Genomic DNA, 23,359 nt, shown 5'->3' with positions numbered 1-23,359 from the left:
TGATCTAGGATAATCTCCCCACCTCAAGATCCTTAAGTAATCTCATCCAAAGAGTCCCTTGTGCCATGTAATGAAATGGATTCACAGTTTCCATGGATTAGGACCTGGACATGCTGTGGGGGTAGGGGCAGGCATTATTCTGCCTACAACAGCTGCAGTTCTCATGAAAAGTATAGCTTAGTGAGAAAGAAAGGTGTTAACCAAATAAACATATGCATGAAAACAGGATTATAGATTGTGATGAAGGCTGTGATGGCTAAGAGTCTTTGCAAGAGTCCTTGAGCAAATGCAAGAGAACAGATTTAGGTTGGAGGGTCACAGGATGGCTGAGTTCTGAAGGTGGGGGAAGTAAGGCAAAGGCCCAGTCACAAGAAGGGGCCCAAGTGCCATAAACAAGGGAAAGTGGCCTCCAGAGAGACTCAGGGCTGCAGGGTCTGGGCCTAGCAGTATTTTAGATTTTATGTGAGACTCCATGGGATGCAGTTGAAAGGTTTAGGCAGAGAACAACTTGACCTTTCTTCCTTCCTTCTAGAAGACCACTCTGGCTGCTGTCTTGGGAGGCTTCAGGGTAGGCATGGGGGCTCCAGAGGAGAGGCTCCTTCAAAGTGGCCTGCTTGTCTCTTTGACTTCGTCTGCAACCTCCCAGGTCCTGAGTCATCTTGGATGCCAGAAAGCCAGGAGCCACTCAGCTCTCCTGAGCAGCCCACTCAAGGTCACCAGCTGTTCTTTAGAGCCACTTCTTGATGGTGTCTGTCATCAGCAGGAAGAACAGGTCTCCCAACAATGTCTTTCCTCCTCTTCTGGCCACGTGTTTCCCTTTCAGTCACCAGGAACGAGTTGTTCCATGGCACATGGGGAGGAGTCAAGGAGGGCGTTGGCTTCAGGTGTGGAGGCATTCGCTGGTGTCCCGTTGCCTGACACCTGTCCCTTCTCGGACTCTCTGAAGCTGCTCCTGCTCTCCATTGCCCAACAAGAACATAGCTGTCAGCGAACGTTTTCTACAGGCACTGAATCCCCCATCACTGTCAGAGCTGGGGAGGGAAAAGATCAGCCAAGCCTCTTGAGAGCCTCGGGTATTTTTTCCTGTTTTAATTTTAGCCCCTTGTTGACTAATAAAATAGTTGCATGCAATGAAAAACTCATGTTATCTAACAGTAAAACGGTCCCTGAAATCATGGAGGATGCTTTTCTTTTAAAGCTTTGCTCTGTGACCTCGAATAAGTTGCTTCTTGCCCTGGACATCCCATTTTCCAGAATCAAAAATGCATCCATCTGGACTCCAACTATTTGATACAATCTGGAATTGGACTAAGCCCAAGGTTTTCGCTGTTTCATCTGTGATAAAGATAGTTGATTAATTCAACAAATGTATGTTGCATGCCGACTGGTGCAAGGCACAGAACCAGGAGTTTGAGGTCCTGAGATAGTAGGACTTACTCCGTATCCTGAAGGAATCTATCAGTAAATTTCAACCTGAGGGAGAGTGTTCCGTCTGCTTCCCCAAGGCAAAACATTTAGTTAGCACTTGGAACTATGTGATTGTCTCTTAGTTATAAATTATTCTTGTCTATTAGTTAAGAGAGCTTAGAAATGTGTTTATTTATCTCAAAGCTAATACTAATTCAGCACCTTGAATACACTTTTATCTTGTAGTGATGGTCCTTGCCCTTTGAGGAAGGGACTGTTATTATCCTCATTTTATACATATGGGCAGTGAGACTTGGAGTCTCTACAAATAGCCAAAGGCAGAGCAAATATTTGACCATATAGGATCAGCTTCTAGACTCTAGGCTCTGAGCTACTGTGCTAATATTTGATAAAACAATTCCAGTGGTGGCTTGTCCCTGAATGTCATCAAATTGCTTCTGGAAGTGGATTCACCAATACAGACTCATCTGACTATATCCCTGCCCTCTTCATTTACTTGAGGACACAAAGCTCTGTGTCCCCTGCCCCCAACACCCCTTGACCCCCTATTCCAGGCACTGTTCCCCAATGAAGTAGTAGCATGTTAGAAACTTTTAAGTGTCCAAGACTCCTGGCCTCTGGCGAGTAGATTAGAAGTAAAAGGAATTGTCAGGGAACCAGCAGTGAGGTTCAGAAAATTTATTTTATGTAACTTTTTCCTAAATACAGAAGTTAACTCATACTTGTGGTAGGTAGAATAATTCCCAAAAGATGTCCATGTCTTGATCTCAGAATCTGGGAAGATGCTGCTCTAAAGGACAGTAGGAACTTTGCAGATGTAATTAAGTTACGGATTTTGAGATGAGACAATTATCTTAGCTTATCTGGGAAGTCCTTAAATATAATCACAAAGGTCCTTATCAGAGGGAAGCAAGAAGGTCAAAGGCAGAAGAAGGAGATGGCACAACAGAAGCAGAGGTTGGAGTGATGGAGCCATGAGCCAACAAATGCAGGCAGCCTCAAACAACTGGAAAAGACAAGGAATAGATTTTCCTGGAGCCCTCAGAAGGAACTAAGCTTGATTTCAGCCCTGTAAGACTTATTTCAGACTTTTGTCCCCCGGAACTGTAGGAGGATACATTTGTGTTGTTTTACTAAGTTTGTAGTAATTTGTTACATCCACAAAAAAAGAGAGAAAACTGATACGATGCTCATTGCAGAAAATTAGGAAAGTACAGAAAAAGCATAAAGGATTTTTTAAGCCACTGTAATCATTCTGCCAAAAGGGGGAAAAATTAATATTTTGGATTATGGCTTTGCAGACTTCTTCTGTGTGTGTGTGTGTAATTATGCATTTCACAAAAATGGTATTGTAGTCAGAATGTCTGTTTGAGTTGGAGCAGTCTGATTTTAGGGAGTGTGAGATATCAGATGGGAGGGTTGGCATGGATGTTTAGAAGAGTTCTGGTTTCTTTACACATGTTTGCAGTCCTTTGTCTGCAGAAGCGTGGAAACTCTTGAAGGTGGGCAGAGAATGACCATGTGGTGGCCGTAAGAGCTCAATTTGGCCCGTGAAGGGACGTCTCCTTGGGGACACTCACTCTGATGTTTTCTTTCTTTTGCAAGCATCCCACTACTACAAATACAAGCAGCAGTTCATCTTCCCAGGTGAGTTTCATGTGAGCTGGAAGCAGCCCCTTCTGAACAAGCCCTGCTGTGTTGCAGGAGTTGCTGGGATGAATAGGGGCAGATATTGTGGGGGTGCCTAAGATCAAAGAGGGAGGTAGTGGAGCCATCACACTCCAGGATAATGGCTGAACATGGAAGTGGAGAAGAAAGAGTGGGAAGTCCTAAGGGCACAGTGGGACCCAAGGAGGTCCCAAGGCACCATGGAAAGGCCTGAGAGGGTGGAGTGCCGTGGAACAATGGGCAAGGGTGAGGAGGGGTCTAGAGCCATGTGGCAGGGAAGAGATGGTCATAGGGTCCTGAGCTGGGCACTGAGAAGATGTGAAACCAAGGGGCCTTATCATACCAAAGGGAACCCAGGAGAAAGGAAGATTCAGAGATGATCAGTCAATGCTTCAGGCTGGATGCTTGAGGGTTCTGGCAGCCCCCTACTCAACAATGAGGAATTTTGTGGAGGATGTCATCCAGAACCCTGGTCCAGCTGAGCAGGTAGAGTCCAGGTGGTCCAGGAAAGGAGAAAGGAGATTGGCCAAGGGCAGAGATCCAAGATCTGGTGAAAAATTAGCTACCATGTCACCCAGGCATCAGGCCTTTGTGGGGGTTGTGGACTTCACATTTGTTTTCTGAATGTCCAATCTCTGGTTTTCAGATGTGGTGCCGGTGCCAGAGACGCCGACCCGGGCGCCCCAGGTCATCCTGCATCCGGTGACCTCGAATCCAATGTAAGTGGGACAGAGATGTCTTCCCCCTTCTCCGAGATTCCCAGCCCTGGCCCTACAATCCACTCAGGTTCCCTATCTTCTTTCCTCCTCTTCCTGGAACTGATGGAGTTGGGGGCAGAGGGAGATGTACAAGGGGTACAGAGAGACACAGGGAATAACTTAGGCAAAGAGAAAGAACGTAAGCACTCAGGCAGAGAGAGGCAATGCTGTTCCTCACAAGCAGCTATGCCTTGTGTCTCTGCCCCTGCCTGTCAAATGCATTTTCCAGGGGCTGGACCGTTTCCTAAGGACCCATAACACCCCTATGATTAGGAAGACAACTTTCCCCAGGCGATAGCTAGGGCTTAATGAAAGGGTAATTATTCCATGTCACTGAACGTGGAATAACTTTTGAAAATCTCATATAGGTTTATACCAGGAATCAGCAAACTATAGCCCATGGGACAGATCCAACCTCCTGCTTGTTTTTATATAAAGTTTTACTGGAACACAGCATACCTATTTGTTTACAATATATTGTGCAGGGTTGCTTTCTCAGTATAACAGCAGAGTTTAGTAGTTGTAATAGAAACTGTAGGGCTTGCAAAGCCAAACATATTTACTCTATGACCCTTTGCAGAAAGAAATTTGCTAACCTCTGGTTCATATTATTATAAAACTAATATAAGCTAATTTTGGAAAATTTGGACTATTCATTAAAAAGGGAAAGGCAAAATAATCGCTCATGATCTCACCACTGTTAGAACTTCTATGTGTGTTCTTTCCATTTATATTTTACATATTTACGACCCACAAGATATGCAAGCAGTTACTATCCTGCTTTGTTACCTTTATGTTGAACGTCACATTTTATGAATATTATTTTAGCCTCTCCATAGACATTGTTGGTTCTAGGTTTTTGTTTGTTTGTTTTTTGAGACAGAGTCTCACTCTGTCACCCAGGACTGCAATGCAATGGCACAATCACAGCTCACTGCAGCCTCAGCCTTCTGGGCTCAAGTGATCCTCCCAGCTCAGCCTCCCGAGTAGCTGGGACTACAGGTGTGTGCCACCACACCCAACAAATTTTTTATTTTTTTATTTTTGTAGAGACAGGGATTTGCCATGTTGCCTAGGCGGGTCTCAAACTCCTAGGTTCTAGCGGTCCTTCCACCTCAACCTCCCAAAGTGCTGGGATTACAGGCATGAGCCACCACACCTGTCTGACGTTGTTTTTAATGGCTGTAAAATGACATATGATGTAGAATAATTTTCTTAACCATTTTCCTATTGCTGGATTTTACATTGTTTCCCATATTTCACTGTTGTAAATAATGCTGCAACGAATATCTTTGTGCGTAGCATCCTTCAGAAACAGACCCTCTTTCCAGGTGGTTTATTGCTTGTGCAGCAGAAGTGAAGTCACCTTGGCCGGGCGCAGTGGCTCATGCCTGTAATCCCAGCACGTTGGGAGGCCAAGGTGGGAGGATCACCTGAAGTCAGGAGTTGGAGACCATCCTGGCCAACCTGGTGAAACCCTGTCTCTACTAAAAATACAAACATTAGCCAGGAGTGGTGGCACACAACTATAATCCCAGCTACTCGGCTACTCAGGAGACTGAGGCAGGAGAATCGCTTGAACCCAGGAGGTGGAGGTTCAGTGAGGTGGGATCGTACCACTGCACTCCAGCTGGGCAACAGAGGGAGACTCTGTCTAAAGAAAAAAAAAGTAATAACCACAAAGTCACCTCCTTAACTTCTTTGGTTGTGATGGAAGCCTGGGGCTTGCTAGGATTTGATCAGTTTCCCAACTCACCTTTTGCCTACTTAGTTTTTCTTCTGGGTGCCCTAACTGCTTCATCTTTTCTGACTGGTCTTAAGGACTTTATTAAAGACTTACATGGTACATCTCTGAAATCAAAGGAGTAGCAACTTGCCGGAGGATATGGTGCTGACATCTAGCTCCGGATCATTTCTCTGCTTCACATAAACCAATTCTACAATTTGTGCAAGATGAACTCCAGGTTATTAACTGGAGTCCAAGATGAACTCCAGGTTATTAACTGACCAGCGAAAACCAGTCAATAGCTGCTTGCGATCTGCTTAAATGTGCGTGGAGTGATGGCAACTCTTTGCAGAGGGAAATAGTTGAATAGCCCTGGCTGCTGGAATCACGCCTTGATGCAGAGAGGAGGGTGGCCTGTTTTGGTTTGGGGCATGAGGAGGGACTCCAGCTGCATTGTCCCAGCCAAGTCTCCCCCAGGGCATCAAGTTCCCAGCATGTCAGCTGTCATCGTGCAGGTTCATTCCACTTTCCCAGGCTGTGCTATGAATAATTGGTTAATACCATGGCAAATGCCACTTTGGGATTGACCTTTCTTTCTCCTTCTTTTAGTTCTTGTGGTCTTTCAGACTCTCTCTCACCAGGACCCCCTCCAGCAAGTGGATTGACTCTGTGGAGTCAGCCACTTCCTGCGATCTGAGGGTCAGGATACGGGAGGTTCCCCAAAGGAGGAGGGGGAAGGGGGGATCTACTGGGGAAATAGGAAAGGAGGGGTGGGGTATTCATTGTGACTCTTTTTTCTCACCTGTCTCAGCTCTTCCATGCCTTCAACAGCCCCATTCTGTCTCCCTGCTGCACTTCAAAAACACGTACACATCCTCAAGTGTAAACCCCGCAACATACCTCTAATGCACACTGTGCTCAGCATCCATGACATGTCAGATGTCACATGCATTTGACAGTCTGCTCACACCTCTAATGCACACCCAATTATACCATCAGCATACAGCATCCCCCTCGACATCCTGTGTGTACACCCAACTCACATGCACACAAGATAACCCTGCACAAAGCACATCCCATAATACCTATACAGTGCTCACACAAACACATTGTGACGCCCTGCCAGCATCTATACCCAAAATGTTTGCTTACTAAGAACAGAACTGCAGCTCATGAGCTTGTGAATGCATCTCACACACACACACACACACACACACACACTTGTGTCTTCCAGTTCAATATGGTCTTTTTATTTTCATTCCACACGTCCTCATTCCATGTGATTGGCAAGGCCTACCTCAAACATTGGGAACTTTTAAATACACCCAGTAATTCTCTCATCTTGGAATTCCCACCACACTCCATTTATCCAATTCATACCTAACTTTTGGCCTTGTTACTTTTAGCCTCTCTGCATAGTATCTACATACTGGCTTTAGTTCCTTCAGTAGGAACACAATATTCCTTAAGGTCAGAAGCCATGCCAGTTTCAATTCTATATCCCTCCAAGGGCCCAACACTGTTCTTGGCACACACATCTATTCAATAGTCGCATGAATGCATGAATGAACAGACAAACAAGAACACTGAGATCCTTCCAAGAAATTCCAAATTTGTGTGAACTTCGGAGATCTGATTAATTCTTTCCTGGCAAACATATAGAGCTCTGAGGACTTGTCTACCCAGGGCGTTTAGGCCAGTTTATAAGAAAGCTGCTAGATTACTTGAAACCAAAGCAATGAATAAAAATGAGCCCTGAGCGGCCCAGAAAATCAACTTAAAACAAGCTCCTTGCACACTGTGTTTCGTGTGTGTGTGTGTGTGGCGAGGTTATGGATTATTGCAGACACACGTGTTGAAATGAAATGTGAGGTAAAGGCTTGGTGGTGAAGACTTCTCATCTGAGGATTCTTCATACAAAGCTAAACTCAATATACAGACCTACCTTTTCACCTAGGGATCACGTTTCTTTTTCTTTCTTTACAGCTTGGAAGGAAATCCATTACTTCAAATTGAAGTGGAGCCAACGTCGGAGGTGAGAATCAGAGAGCAGTGAAGCGACATTTTCCAGGGGCTGCCCAGAACTTGGCAAAGCCGACTGACGTTTTGGATGACGCAGAGGGCTTGGGGTCAGATTGGGGCTGTGGTGGCCCTGACCGATGGATGTTCTAACTCTGGCACATTTAGCAAGCGGTGGCCCCTCCTAGCACTGAGCCTAATGGGCCATTATATGGCATGCATGATGGAAAGGCCAGTTGTGCGGAAATTGTCAAGAGATTTGCATTCTTAGTTGAAAGATCAGCTCAGGGCCGGGTGACTACCAAGGGGGATGTGCCCTGCTGCCTTCAAAAGAAGATGTGGGAGGAGGTGGGGGCCTCAGGGATGCGGAGCTTGGAAGTATTGAGAATGCGCTGAGGCTTCTTCCCACCTGCCTAAGCAGCTGCAGAAATACATAAAATGCCCTGGCTGGAAACCGTGGAGTCCTGGCCCCTCAGCTCTGCCACTGCACTGTGTCTTCTACTGAAAGGAATCGAGTCAGGGCTTCCAAGGAAAATCGTGTTCTTTTCTGGGACTATCTTGTTGAAATATGATCCTGGGAGAAACTAATGTCTCCTGTATTGTTTCTCCTGAGTGTGCCAAGGGGGTCAGTTTGCTCAGGTATTCTGGGTCAGGAAGACCTGTACCCACTCAAGAGGCCACCTTCTCAGGCTGTTTCATCAGGTCCCAGGGTCTCTGGGAATCCCTGCTGGCCCTGGCCCCTGCTGCTCCTACAATCCTGCAGGAGAATCCAAGAGGCAGTTCACCCCAAAGCACCCCTAGATATCATGCTGATAAGGTAGGTCCCTACGCCTTGAGCATTTAACTCTAGTGGTAGTCACGCCGAAGTATGCCTGAGTCATGTGGGTGTGCATGGCAAAAATGCAGATTCTTGGTCCTGGCCTGCTGATATTTTGATCCAATAGTGCTGGGTGGGGCCCAGGAATCTGCACTTTCTCGGGCCTCCCACTGGGTGTTTAATACAGGTGGTCAGTTCTGTACAAAGAACTTATCAGGCCTTCATCTAAAACCTCACACCGCCCCTGGGGCAGATTTTCTTACCCCCACTTTACAATGAGGAAAGGCAGCCTCAGGGAAGTAAAGCAACTGGCTGAAGGTCACACAGAGGCCAGATTTCAGCTCGCTTTGTCTGATTGTTAAGCCCATACTGTAACCCCTCACTCTCATGTCTCCTACCTTCCCAGCTGCTGTAGGAGCCTCAAACATCTAGCTTGTAGCTCTGACCTCTCCCAATTTTTGAATCATCAATTCCAAATTCCCTGGGGGAAGCAAAAGATACTCCATGCTGGCAGTTGTCACGTGTTACATGCAGATGCACGGTGTACCCGTTGTTTTAGCCTGTCTAGCCTGTCAACTTTATCACATGCACATAAACAACCAAACCAAAAGACTATGGAAGAATAGGAAGGGCCTCGGATATTCAAGTCCAGAGACCTGAATCTTAGTCCCTCCTCTGCCTGGCTGCATGACCTGGAGTGAGTCACTTCCCAGGGCAACACATGGGACTTTCGGTGCTAAAACCAGGAAGATTCCAGCAAAGTGGAATGGGTGATCCCCATAACACTTCTCTCTGAGCCTCAGTATCCCCCCATTTAGCACAAGAGAGGTGGATGATCATGATCTCCCTTTCAGCACCTTCACTGTAGTATGATTCTAGACCAGATTCTAGACCTGGGGAAACAGAGGGACGTGTGTCTGCACCAGCTCCAGATGCATGTAGAGATGTGGCCAGACCTACGCATGCACACGGGACCCAGCAGGACCATGAGGGAGGCTGGGGCAGTGGCAAACCCAATTCTGACCTCTCTCCCACTCCGGCCACAGAATGAAGAGGTCCACGATGAGGCCGAGGAGTCAGAGGATGACTTCGAGGAGATGAATCTGTCCCTCCTCTCGGCCCGGAGCTTCCCACGCAAGGCCAGCCAGACCAGCATCTTCCTTCAGGAGTGGGACATCCCCTTTGAGCAGCTGGAGATCGGTGAACTAATTGGAAAGGGCCGCTTTGGGCAAGTGTACCACGGCCGCTGGCACGGCGAGGTGGCCATCCGGCTGATTGACATTGAGAGGGACAACGAGGACCAGCTCAAGGCCTTCAAGCGGGAGGTGATGGCCTACAGGCAGACACGGCACGAGAACGTGGTGCTTTTCATGGGCGCCTGCATGAGCCCGCCTCACCTGGCCATCATCACCAGGTCAGTTCCACCTGGGCTCCCACCCAGGGATTGACAAAACTCTGCTTCTGGCATGGTTGAGAAATGGTTTTCTGCTTACTTGACCACTCTGGTTAATAGACCATCTCCAGTTCTACTATGTACAGTTGACTTACATGGTTTAAGACTTAACAGTCCAGAAAATACTTAATTTATTTATTTGTTTTTTTAGAGGCAGGGTCTCCCTCTGTTGCCCAGGCTTAAATGCAGTGGTATGATCATAGCTCACTGCAGCCTTGAACTCCTGGACTGCAGAGATCCTTTCGCTTCAGCCTCCCAAGTAGCTGGCACTACAGGTGTGTGCCATCACACCTGGCTCATTTTTTAATTTTTTGGTAGAGATGAGGTCTCGCTATGTTGCCCAGGATGGTCTCAAACTTCTGGCCTCAAGCAATCCTCCTGCCTTGGCCTCCCAAGTGCCAGGATTGCAGGCCTGTAAGCCACCACGCCTAAACCCAGAAAATACTTTTAATGCGAAAACTCTTTAGTGAAACCAAAGAGTACTAAATGGAGAATCAGAAACATCGGGTCTTGCTCCCCCTATATTCCAAGTATTTGTGTAACAGCTTCTCAAAGAGTCACTTTCTCCATATGTGAAATGAGTATATTCGACTAAATCAGGAGTCAGCCAGCTTTTTCTGTAAGGGGCCCGATAGTAAATATTTTCAGCTTTGTGGGTTGTACAGTTTCTGTAGCAGCTACTCTGCTCAGCCATTGTAGTCTGAAAGCGGCTGTAGACAATCTGCAAATGAAATTGCAGAGCTGTGTTCCAATAAAAGTTCATTTACAAACCCAGGGAGTGGGCTGTATTTGGCCCGTGGGCCATAGTCTGCAGACCCCTGATTAAGATTATTTTTCTTTTTGAGACAGAGTTTTACTCCTCTTGCCCAGGCTGGAGTGCAATGGCGCGATCACAGCTCACTGCAGCCTCCACCTCCCTGGTTCAAGCAATTCTCCTGCCTCAGCCTCCTGAGTAGCTGAGATTACAGGCATGCACCATTATGCCTGGCTACTTTAGTATTTTTAGTAGAGACAGGGTTTTGCCATGTTGGTCAGGCTGGTCTTGAACTCCTGACCTCAGGTGACCTGCCCACCTTCGCCTCCCAAAGTGCTGGGATGACACACATGAGCCAAGATTCTGATAACTATTATTCTGGTTTTCATGGAAGTTGCAGAGCACATTTGCAGTCTTTACCATTGTGGTTTGGAATATCCAGGATCTGTGGTCTTTGGGTACACAAAAGGGATAGTTCATAGAGAACTAACATTGTGAAAATGTTTCTTGAACTTTCTCAGATTTGCTCTCTGGCCTCTCCCAGAGGCTTGAGGCACTGGGGGGAAAAATAGCTTTGGTTTTGATGAAACAGCTGTGAAACAATCCTTTGGTTTGTTTTTAAACTCTGCCACTGGCTCCCCTGCAACATTAGGGCTGGCCTCTGCAGTGGCATTCTTAGTATGACCTGTGATGCCAAAGGCCTGTTAGGAGCTCTCTCCTTCCTCCACTCAACTCAAGCAGTGAGACCCCAAATGCACAAGTCTTGCATCTTAGCAGGCCCAGAGCAGATGCTGTGGGCTCAGAGAAGAGCTAGTGTGTCTTTGATCTCCTCCCTTGTGAGACAAAACCTCCCTGAGTCCACTTATAAGAACTTGGTGATTGGTAGAAGGTGCATTATATTCTGTATCCATAGATGATGCAGATGGTGGGTTGACTGGAGTGACTCGTGCTTTGAATGATAAGTGCTGGTGAAAGATTGGGGATCTAGGGATGGGCCTCCAAGCCTCCTTAAATCAGGGTAAAAATGGTGGTTCTCAACACTGCACAAGGCAGAGAAGTGGCTCTGAAGAAATCAGCCCAGGTAATCTTCAGGGGCTGAGCTGTTCTGAGTGTAAGCTTTTGCTGAGTAACTACTCCACAACTTGGTGGTTTCACTGTATCCTATGGACAGTTCTGGGCTTAGCCAGACTGAGTAGCTGGACTCTTGTAGTTGGCTGTGGTCAGCTCTGGGTCAACAAGGGGATAGTCAGTCTTAGTTGCCCTCATTTGTGTGTCTGCTGGTTGGCAGACTGTCAGGGGATATCCCCAACAGCCTAGCCCAGGCTCATTCTCATGGTGGTCTCAGGTTTCCAAGTGCAGCAAGAGGTCAAGACCTACATCTGTTGGCCAAAGAAACTCCTATTCTCCCCTAGATTCAAGCCATGGAGGCACAGCCTCTACTTTTGAATGGGAAGATCTGCAATGTCCCGCTGCAAGGACGTGGCTGCAGGATGGGGAAAATCTGTGGCTATTTTTGCAATCTACTACAGAGAGACCCTTAGCTCCCTTTCCTTCCCTTTCTTACCCAGTATATATCCTCATCTTTTAGCAGCAGTCAATAGCCTATTACTTGGGATACACAAGTCTGGTTGAAGGGTGGTCTTTTCCCCACCCCTGGCCTTCTCTCCATTGCTCCCATCTTAAGCTCTTACCCCGTCTTTCTCTCTGGTCAGCTCCTCACCACCCTCCTGCCTCCTGGTTCAGCATTATCTATGGAGCCTAATCCCCATGCCTCCCTCACCCGCTTCTCAAAGGCTAGCAAGTTGGAAATAGACAAACTCAGCAGCCATCCTTGAAAAACGAGTGGTCATTATGAAAATGTGTTGCTCATCCTGCAAGCCAGCTGCATTTGCGGCCCTCTTCTATTATGTACAAAATTCTGAGCCCCCCTCCCCAAGCGCCACAACTGCCTACAGATTTCACAAATAGCCCAGCCTTTTCCTGGCACCACGATAAAGACTCTGCAGCTTTGGGACGTGTAATTGGTCTCTGAAGTGTTTTGGTATTTTGTGTGAGGATGCCAGATGAGCCCCAAAGAAGTGGCATTGATTCCATATTATTGTGTTGTTATATATTTATCTTAGGGAGGGCCTCTGTGCATCCCTCTTTCTTTTCAGCACTGTCCACTTGTTGGCTCTCCAGGTTTCTTATCTGCACGTTCAGTTTGAAACCAAATATTTGAGTAATTTGATTAATCACTTGCATTCGCACGATTGGCTGGCAGAGGTTGATGGTTGGACGATAGCCAACCAACTGGAACCATTTTTGGACCCTAGATTTATTTTACAGGGAACATAAGACCAGATAATTACCTGGCATATTCTGGATCAATTCACAATGGCACATTCTAGCCAATTACTTAGTAATTATCATCGAAGTTAACAAGTATTTCTAAGATTAGCTTCCTTGCAATGCAATATGTGTGGCTCTTGGGGAATGAGTAATAACCAACTAGTTACCCAATTGCTATAGCCACAAATGCTATTAGCAGCAGGATTGCTAAATTGTTTCACAATTGGGTCATTATGGGATTATTGCAAAGCTATTGACAGTCTGCACAATCATTCATGTGAAAAACTCCAAGTGAAATCTGAAAGCCAATAGAGTTGAGTGAAGTGTCTCTCACCCTTCTACCTTGCTATCTAGGGTTTCACAGGCCTCAGTTTCTCCTTCTGTAAAATGAGCAGGTGGAAGCGGATGTTTGTTGCAGTGTCCTGCCAACTCTGACAGTATTCCTTGCTTGTCTGATAACGAGCTGTGTTTGAGAAGCAGCTGGGAACAGGTCTGGAACGGAGCATCTCAAAGATGCTGTACCTGGACCTTCCTGCACCAGAGTCATAGGAGAGGCAAGTTGTAAAAATGCAGATTCCAGAAAAAAGACTGTGATGGTGGCAGGTGAGGGCAAAGGGGAGAAGGTGAGGGTAGAGAAGCTGTCGGGAGCAAGACTGGAGAGAGCAGGGGTTCTCAAGCCTGGTGGAGGAAGGGGAGCTTTTAATACAGTAACAGTGCCTGGCCCTGCCCCAGAGCAAAATCTCTCATCTTCAGCACTGCCGATATTTGGGGTCAGAAAAGCCTTTGTGGTGGGAGCTGTCCCATGCACTGTAGGATGTTTGGCAGCATCCCTGGCCTCTACTCACTAGACGCCAGTAGCACCAAGCCCCAAGTTGTGACAACCAAAAATGCCCCCAAGACATCGTCCAGAGTGCAGGGGACTCCGCACTGGCAAACCCTGTGTTATGAAGATCACCATATTAGGGTTGCTAATTTTGCTAATTTTGCTAAATTAGGGTTGCTAATTTTGACAGTGGGTAAGGCTCTGAACCAGCAGAAGCCAAGCCATGCTAGGTGGCATGGCTGAGCCTTTTTGCTGAAATCGGTTCGCTGGTTGTGGGGTAGAACCAAGACAGAGCCCTCAAAAATAAACCAAAAGAGCCACAGATTCCAGCAGCTTTCAGCAAGTGCTTTTCTTCAGGCCAGGCATGATGAGGTTCTCCTGTTTATCCTTGTGCCTATTTTACAGGTGAGAAAACTGAGGTCAGAAAGGCAGGGGGAGCCCTTGCCCAAATCATAGAACAAATAACTGGCAGAACTGGGAATAAGCAAATGTCTCTCTGAATACTAGTCTAGTAGTAGTTTCCTTCTTTGCCAGTGGCTGCCAGAGCTGGGTCAAGGGGAATGGGCTCCATCTGTGAGCACTTCTGTGGCACAGAGATTCTGCATGTTTGGTCATATCACAATCACCTGGAGAAATTGTTAACAGTTCGGGGTGGAGGCCCATCCTACTTCGATGAGCTTGGACCGCTATCCTTTTTAGTAAGTGCCAGGGGATTTTGTTCACACCACAGTGTCAGAACCACTGGCTTATTAGAACTGAACTTCACTTTTGTAGCTTTGATTTTCTGGTGTTCATGTGCTTCTCCAATACCCTGTAAATTCCTGTGGCACCAGCATAACCAGGCACACACACACGTGCACACACACACGTGCACACACACACACTCGCTCCTCTTCCATATAAACCCTAAATTACACACCAATTCTCTTCTTTCTCTCCTGTTCTCTTTCCCACATCCCCTCAAAGAAATGCACATACTCTATCTTTCCCTGCAAAACTCATTCCACAAATATTAGCAACTCACAAAACTGCTGTGCAGAACTCACAGAACATACAGTCCCTCACAGAAGCCCCCACCTCACCCCCTTCCCCACTCCCCAAATAATTTTGTTGAACTCTAAAATTATTTAAATCTGTGCTTCTTATCATGGGGTTCCCTAACCAGCCTTACCTACGAACTTAATAGAAATGCCAATTCTCTCTCCCACCCTCCCCCGTTGAATCAGAACCTCTGCGGGTGTGTCCAGCAAGCTGGGTTTTAAGACGCCCTACATGGAATTCTGGTTCATGCTCAATTGTGAGACCTGCTGCTTTAAAGAAAGCGGGTCCTTCTTCCCACCTGGAGCAAACTGCCTTTACGACTGCCAAGAGCTTCGGGCACACCTTGGAAACCTCTTCTCTCAGGCACTACTGAGAGGTGTGCAGCTGAGTCCACAATGGGTGAGGGCCTAGCGTGACCCAGTATCAGCACCTCCGGGGGCCTGAGAGCCATCTGTTAGCTTCAGTGCTAGCACATTCCACTAACGTGCCTTCCGCAGACATTCATCGGACCCCGGCACAGTGCCAAACCACATGATAGACACTCAGAACACGGTGTCTACAGTTTGTACTGTGGCCTTTGCATTCCGGAAGAGACAGACAATAACAACTTAAACAAACACATAAGATCATTGAAACACTGTAATAAGTGCTGCGAAGGCCACAGACAGGGCGGTCGATGGGTCAGAGTGATGGGAGGGCTACTTTGAAGAGGGGCTCAGAGCCGGCTTCATAGGGGAAGTGACATTTGAGCTAGGATCTAACGATGAAGAGGCGATGGCCATGCCTAGAGGCAGAGAAAGAGCAGTTCAGGTGGAAGAACTGCAGGTGCAAAGGCCCTGGGGTAGGCATGAGATTGGTACATTTGAGGAGCTATGGAAAGGGGCTGCAGAGGCCAGATAATTGCAAGGCTTTGAATGCCATAGAAAGGAATGTGGCATTTATCCTAAGACAATGGGAAGCCCGCGTAAGGTTTTAAATGGAAGCTGCCCACACTACTCTGAGGGTTTCCTGATGGGCAAGATCCTACCTCCTCTTGCACTCAGCTGGTTGGTTCAATGTGTCAAAATGCATATGGGTTAGAATAGTGACGGCATCAAGGAAACCCAGCACCAAAGAGCACAAGCTGAGAGAGAAGGCTCTGGGGTATCCTGACTGTCAGTTTGCCATTTCCACCTCTGTGGGGCTCTCAGGAACGATACCAGTGAATTTCATCAGGATCCTTTCCCGGCGACTGGGGTAGGATGGGGCGAGGTATTAGGGGCGTGACCTAAACATCTTGTAATTGAGGGGCTCAGACTGCGTGCCCCTGGAAAAAAGAGGAAGGAAGAACTGGATTTCCCCATGCCCCCCAGGATGATTTTATTTTTTTTTAAATTTTATTTATTTATTTATTTATTTATTTTTTGAGACGGAGTCTTGCTCTGTCGCCCGGACTGGAGTGCAGTGGTCGGATCTCAGCTCACTGCAAGCTCCACCTCCCGGGTTTATGCCATTCTCCTGCCTCAGCCTCCGGAGTAGCTGGGACTACAGGCGCCCGCCACCTCACCCGGCTAGTTTTTGTATTTTTAGGAGAGACGGGATTTCACCGTGTTAGCCAGGATGGTCTCGATCTCCTGACCTCGTGATCCGCCCGTCTCAGCCTCCCAAAGTGCTGGGACTACAGGCTTGAGCCACTGCGCCCGGCCGATTTTAAAAATTTCTCATTTGGTGCATGTCACCAGTCCCCTTGCTGGGTTCTCAGAGTCTGAGAGGCATCTTCTCAGTTATGCGAGGTTAACTGTCGCCTGCGTGCATGAAATATCCAGGACTTACTCATCTCCTAGGGACAAGGTAGTAATGAAATCCCTTAGGGCCTCATTTGCACAGCATTTTAAATCCAGTAAATATCAGGAACTACTTACTAGATTATTTATTTCCAACTCCAAATCAGTTCCTGTTTCCCATGCTTCCAAATATAATAGCACTAAGCTGCTATATTTGACAGACAGACGCATGGAGAACCCTGCCTTCTGTTAAGATGGTAACGTAATACCTGGATGAGATTTCAACTTGCTTTTTCTGTAACTCCTGTAGTTGTGGTCTGATTTTTGTTTCCCTTCAGGCCAGTTTGATTGTCCTAAATATAACATACAGGAGTTGGGGGGCCTGAGCACATGAAGATGCCATCCCCATCATCGAGTGGAATCGGCTTCCTTTTATGTTCAAAAAGCTGAATCGCTTTCCCTTTATAAAGCACAGCTGAAAAGGTTTTTTGTCTGTGGCTGCCTTTAATTGTGCTGAAATGTAAAGCACCCTGGGACTTTTGTGAAGGAAGCGCTATAAATGTACAGCATCATTATCATTATTATTATCAGCATCATCTCATGTACATTGCATACGCCTGTGTAATCCATCCAGTGAGCAGCAGAGGATTTGCATGGCTGAAGACCTCACCACTGGCCACCCCTTTCCTCGAATCTCAAAGATCCTGAATTAGCACGTGTGACATCTGTCATCACTTTAAAACATTGTGTATCTTATTACACAAGCGAATGACTTGTTTGCAATTGCAAATGCAGATCAGCAGAAAGAAGAAAATGAAATTCACCCATACTGCCTCCAGCCAGAGAGAATGACATTAACATCTTAGTGTATATCGGTCCAGGCATTTGTCCCAGAATGTGTGTAAATTCACACATTGTATTGGTCAGGGTAATGGTAGCTGCTGTAACAAATAAGCCTTAAAACGTGAAGTGGTTTAACACAATATAAGTTTATTTCTTGTTCATGTAATAGTCTAAGATGCAAGTTTTTGGATAGTAGGTGGCTTTTCTCCATGTATGGGGGGGATCCAAACCCTGTCCATCTTTTGGATTTGCCTTCTTCTAAGCTGTACAGTCCTCTGTCTCTAGCTGGGGAAAAAGGAAGGGGCATGGAACATCCCATGCGGGGAGCAGGGGGGTGGTCTGTGAGCCTCCTACAAGTGGTACACATCACTTCACTTATGTGCCATTGGCTGGTGCTGAGTCCATTGGCTATACGTAACTGCAAAGAAGGCTGGAAAATAGCTAACTGTATTCCCAGGAGGAAAACAGTGGGCTTATGAACAGCTAGGAGCTCTGAGACACACATTCATCTTTATGGATAGATCTTCTTCTACCATGAGCAATAGACTCACACCAGCAGCCCTGTTTCATGACTTGCTATATTCACTAAATAATATATGTATGGAACACTCCCCTTTGGCATTTGGGTCTATTGCAAATTTCTTCACTCCTGCTTGTCTTAGTTTCTCCACATATAGAATGGGGATAACATTTATCTCTTTTGCAAGATGGTGATAAGAATTAGAGATGTATATGAAAAGACTATAGCATAGTGCCTCCTGTGACTGGAATGCTCAATAACTTTTATCTCCTATAAAATGATGCTATAATAATATCATCCTATAAAATGATGCTATAATAAGAATGATATAATAATAACAACAATAATAATAATGGTAGCAGCAAATCGTAGAAGTCATGTATTTTCGCTCAGGTGCCAAAACATCTTTGGCATAACAAACAGCAAGTGTTTTGTGTTTATTATAATATCAAATGATAGGAGTCAGTGGCTGCAGTTTGATTACTTGGATTTGTGTCCCAGCTGTGCTCCTGGCTTGCATGCTGGCCAAGTTACTGAACCTCTAAGCTTTGAGCCATCAAGAGGGAGATCTTGAGTAGGGAGCTAGATATCCTGGTCTCAAGCTTGGACGAAAGGTTGGGACTAGAAATAACCATGTATGAGTCATCTGCATAGACGTGATGATGGAAGTCATGGACTTCTGCTGAAGCTGAGGTCATCTGGGGAAAAGAGGAGGGTTGCCTGAGGATGAAGCCCAGAGCACCTGAAGCCCGGAACACCTGCAGCATTGTGGCCCGGTTGAGATGGCAAATTCTGCAAGGGGACCGAGAAGAAGTGGCTGGATGGTGGAGGCAACCAGAGAAGCATGAAGTCAGAAAGCCAACCCAAAATTGTTCCCACTGTGCAGCTTCCCGCATCTCTGTCTCTTCTTATTTCATTGCTGTGTTTTATTTTATTTTTGAGACAGAGTCTCGGTCTGTCACCCAGGCTGGAGTGCAGTGGCACAACCTCAGCTCACTGCATCGCGTGTCTCCTGGGTTCAAGCAATTCTCTTGCCTCAGCCTCCCCAGTAGCTGGAATTACAGGCATGTGCCACCTCACCCGACTAATTTTTGTGTTTTTAGTAGAGACGGGGTTTCACCATGTTGGCCAGCCTTGTCTCGAACTGCTGACCTCAAGTGATCTGCCTGCCTCAGCCTCCCAAAGTGCTGGGATGACAGGCGTGAACCACCATGCCTGGCCCGCATTTTATTCTCATCAAGGTGATTCTCAACATAAGATAATAATTATTTTACTCTTCTATGTTGGCTCACTTACTTTTCCCCCTGCATTCCCTCCTCCACCTTAGAACATAAGCCCCAGGAAAGTAAGGATCTCAGCTATTTGACTGACCTCTGTATCCCCAGCCCCCAAAATACTACGTCCTCCATACATACTTGTTGAATGGATGAATAAGTTTACAAAAATACATTCACATGCATTAGCACAGTCTACTCCTTTAGGCAAGTGTAGCAGCAGAAATGAATGGTGCTATTTACTTAAAATCACTGAGAAATGAGTAGACTTAAGGAAAATATAGTATGCACTGGAGGGATGACTATAGGATGTGGGAGAAGTAACAGTGATGAAAAGAAAAGAGATGCCAAGTATGTGATGTAAGTTATAACAATGCAATAAAGGAGTATTTGCCCCACTCACTTACTGTGTATAGGGTGCCGGGCCTGATGATGGGAATAGAGAGAGGAAGGCATGATGTCTGCCCTTGATGGAGCTCACAGACAAGGAAATTAACTGGATGATTCTCAACGGTGTTGTGATCTCTGCAATAAGATCCCAGGGGTACACAGGGACCTGGAACCCGCCCCTTATCCAACCAAGTAATTAGGCAGATGGACAAGAAGGGAGTGACATTTCTAATGGAGGGGAGAGCATATGCAGAGGCTTAGAGGTAGGAGGTAGCAAGGCCAGGGAAGGGGCAAGAGCTGGAATAGAGGATATATATGGGGAGTAGCAAGAGATATGAAACTAGAGAGATCCGACCAGGCGCAGTGGCTCACACCTGTAATTGCAGCACTTTGGGAAGCCAAGGTGGGAAGATCTCTTGAGCCCAGGAGTTCAAGACCAGCCTGGGTAACATAGGGACACCCCGTCTCTACAAAAATTACAAAAACTAGCCAGATGTGATGGTGTGCTCCTGTAGTCCAGCTACTTGGGAGGCTGAGACAGAAGGATCGCTTGATCCCTGGAGGCTGAGGCTGCAGTGAGAGAGCCATGATCATACCACTGCACTCCAGCTTGGGCAACAGAGTGAAACCCTGTCTCAAAAACACACAGAGAGAGAGAGAGAGAGAAACCAGAGAGATCTTAAAGGACCTTTCAAGGCACGCTGAGGAACTTGAACCTTTCTCCTAAAGGCAGTCAGGGGAGCCACCCAGGGATTAAACTAGAGGAGGGACACAGTCTGGTTTGCATTTTATAAAGACTACTTTGGGGCATTCCCTCTTCTTAAGAGAGCTTGCAGTAGGGTTGTTGATGTATTCCCCTCCTCCAAAAATGGTGTGGACAGTTAGTGTTGCTCCTAATAAGATATTAGCAGGAACAAATGCAGGCTTTAATGCCCTAGGTTCTAAGAGATTTTTGGCATGCCTCCCTTAGGGGAAAGCAACAGGGAGTTGGCAGGCCTTTGGAAACGAAGGCATTTTCAACAGCTTTCACTATTTACCAACGTTAAAAATAGCCAGCTGCATTTGCATGTTTTGAAGGCAAGTGTGGGCAACATCGGGCCCTTAACATGTGTTCCAGAAAGCAAAGGGACGGTTTCCTCCGTACTGCCGGCAGGCAGTGGTTCAACAAAGATTTGGGAGCATGGGGACAGATTTACATAGGGAGACAACTTTGTAATTAACCACTCTCTGAAATAGGTACCATGCAATCCATTTCCTTGTCTGTAAATGGGGGAATTGAACGGTACCTACTTCAAGGAATCATGAAAGGGATTCAAAAGACAGAAAAACCAGTAATGCATGCCAGTTGGTCAGATTGCAGGGAATCAGCTTTTTAATTATGATTCTGCCCAAGGTCATAAGCTAGGAAGAGACTGTCTGATTCTTACTGAAGCTTGTATCCAACCACCCTCTTTCCCTTTCCCTTCCTAGCTTTCCCTTCCTAGCTGTGCCTGAGTCCATCCCACTTTCTTAGGCTCCACGGACACCTTAGGAACTCCCCACTGCTGGGTCCCATTCCCTGGGGAGGACAACAACTGACCTGCCTCCAAATCAGGTTCACTGTCCAAACCACCAAACCTGCCTGGCTTGTGACTTGTTGAGTTGGCAGCAGGCACAAATTGAAACCCTGCCTCTTGCTCCTTTCCCTCCCTTTCCTCAGCGGCAGATGCTGGGGTGGTGAGGGTGGGCAGAGCAAAATCAGTGTGTCTGCACTGTTCAGAAACTTGCTGGGCCCCGGGCTTTGGTTTGATATATTCCCAACCTGGCTCCAGTTGCTTGGTCACTGCTCAACTTTGGCCTTGTCCCCTGCCTGATCATGTTTAAGATAATTAAGTCCATAAATCAAATAATAAATAGATATTGACTCCTTGTCATGGAGTATATCAGGATTGATTGACCACTGGAATACTGCTTTCCTCAATCAATGGGGAGCTGTGAGGATAAATAAATCTTGATAATGACTGGCAAGAGGAAAATCAATAGATGTATTAATATATGCATTGAGAGCATATATCTTTGTGAAATAAGAATTTGTTTGGCAGAAGAGGGAAACGAGATGGAGGGAGGACAGAGAGACAGAATGACTCAGTATCCCCAGACTCAAACACAGCACCTGCACAAAGTAGGTGCTCACTGAATTTTTTTTTTTTTTTTTTGGTGGGGGGGTGGGCAGTGAACTACAGAAATCCTAGGAGAGATTTTCCTCCAAGAGAAACTGTATTTAGTGTTTCCTTTTTTGTGTTGTCTAGATGTCCAGTGCCCAGAAATCCCTTCTGCCTATGGGTAGGAAGATTCTGTTCATGTTTGGCCTTCTGGTGTCACTGGAAGAAAATAGAAGAGGGAAAGGTGGGACATGATGGCAGGTTGGAACCAGGCTACTGAAGTTAGGCTCAGGGAGCAAAATCATGAGACTTTGGTTGGGGATGTTGAATGTGAGGTGCCTCCAAGTCTAAGTCTATTAAGAGGTGATGTTAAGTAGACATTTAGATATCTCACTGTTCAGAGGTGAGTTCTAGACTGGAGATATTAGCCTGGGAGCCATCATCCATGCTGGGTGGAATTAGAAAGCATGGGCATTAGAAGGTATTAGAAGACATGGATTTCACACTGAAACGTGCATCAGAAGCGCATGGAGGGCTTTTGAACACACAGATTACTGGGTCCTACCCCCAGAGTTTCTCATTCAGTAGGTCTGGGAGGGGCCTGGGAATGTGCATTTTAACAATGTTTAACAGTCATCCCAGGTGATACGGATGCTGCAGGTCTGGGGACCCCACTTTGAGAACCAGAAGCTTGGTGGGGGGAAAGAAGAAGCTGAGAAGAGAAGAGGACAGAGCATTCCTGCAAGGAAGGCTGATAGGAACCAGAGAATTGAGGAAAACCAGGAGAGGGTATTATCATGGAAGCTTGGGACGCTCAGTGTCCAGCAAGGGGAGTGGTCAGCAGCTTAGAGGCTGGTGTTGCAAGGACAAATGGGATGCAACTAGAAAAGTGTCCCTCAGAATTCTTGCAGCCTTAACATCTTGTTAGGCTGTGGTTTTATCACTGCATGCAGACCCTTTATCCACCTGCCCAGTGACATTTGACAGCTCAACCTGTAATTTGACAATTCAACCTGTAATTGCATACCATGTACATTTCCAGCGTAGGGCTAGGGTTCAGTTGGGAGTAGAGCTCTTCACCCTCTGAACCAGGTTAGTTGGACTATTTCAGTCATCAGAGTCATTGGAGGGATCAAGGACAGAACTAGAAGATCCTTTCCCAGCAACAGTTCGCAGCAGGAAAGAGCTAAAATTCCCCAGAATGGCAGTGTGGGGTCGCTGAGACAGGAAATGCATTGACTTCCAGGAGACATGTCTTCTCTGGGACTGAGCAGTATTGTTTTCCAAACAAATCATTGATGTTTGCCACCACTGTCCTTTAAAAATAAGGAAGGGAAGTTGGTCACTTGGGTGAATCATTTTTAATATGAAAGAGGGCTTCCTTGTGAAATGGCACTTGGATATTTATAAAAGGGAACAGATTCATTGAGCAACGGATTCATTGTACACACTGAGCACTGTGCTAAGGACTTTGTAGATACTGCTTTTTAAAATCGTTATCCCTGTTTTACCGATGAGAAAGCTGGGGATTAGAGAGGTAAGGTGGCTTGTCCAAAGACATATAACTGGTGTCAGGCTAAGCCAGGGCATAACCTTGACCTCTGATTTCA

The 23,359-nt window shown here is 46.4% G+C and overlaps 1 protein-coding gene across 1 annotated transcript in view; it reads left to right on the top strand.

Annotated features, from left to right (window-relative positions):
- The window catches only part of KSR2 (kinase suppressor of ras 2), a 501,760-nt gene that overhangs the window by 435,816 nt on the left and 42,585 nt on the right, over positions 1 to 23,359 (top strand). The window contains exons 11-14 of the mRNA XM_026456593.2: positions 3,034 to 3,075; positions 3,743 to 3,815; positions 7,567 to 7,615; positions 9,463 to 9,830. Of these exons, the coding sequence (XP_026312378.2) occupies positions 3,034 to 3,075; positions 3,743 to 3,815; positions 7,567 to 7,615; positions 9,463 to 9,830 (532 nt within the window). The remainder of the gene's footprint in view (positions 1 to 3,033; positions 3,076 to 3,742; positions 3,816 to 7,566; positions 7,616 to 9,462; positions 9,831 to 23,359) is intronic.

The sequence above is a fragment of the Piliocolobus tephrosceles genome, chromosome 10, assembly GCF_002776525.5.
Source record: "Piliocolobus tephrosceles isolate RC106 chromosome 10, ASM277652v3, whole genome shotgun sequence".
Lineage (NCBI taxonomy): Eukaryota > Metazoa > Chordata > Mammalia > Primates > Cercopithecidae > Piliocolobus > Piliocolobus tephrosceles.
This window is presented reverse-complemented; position numbering and strand designations above follow the sequence as displayed.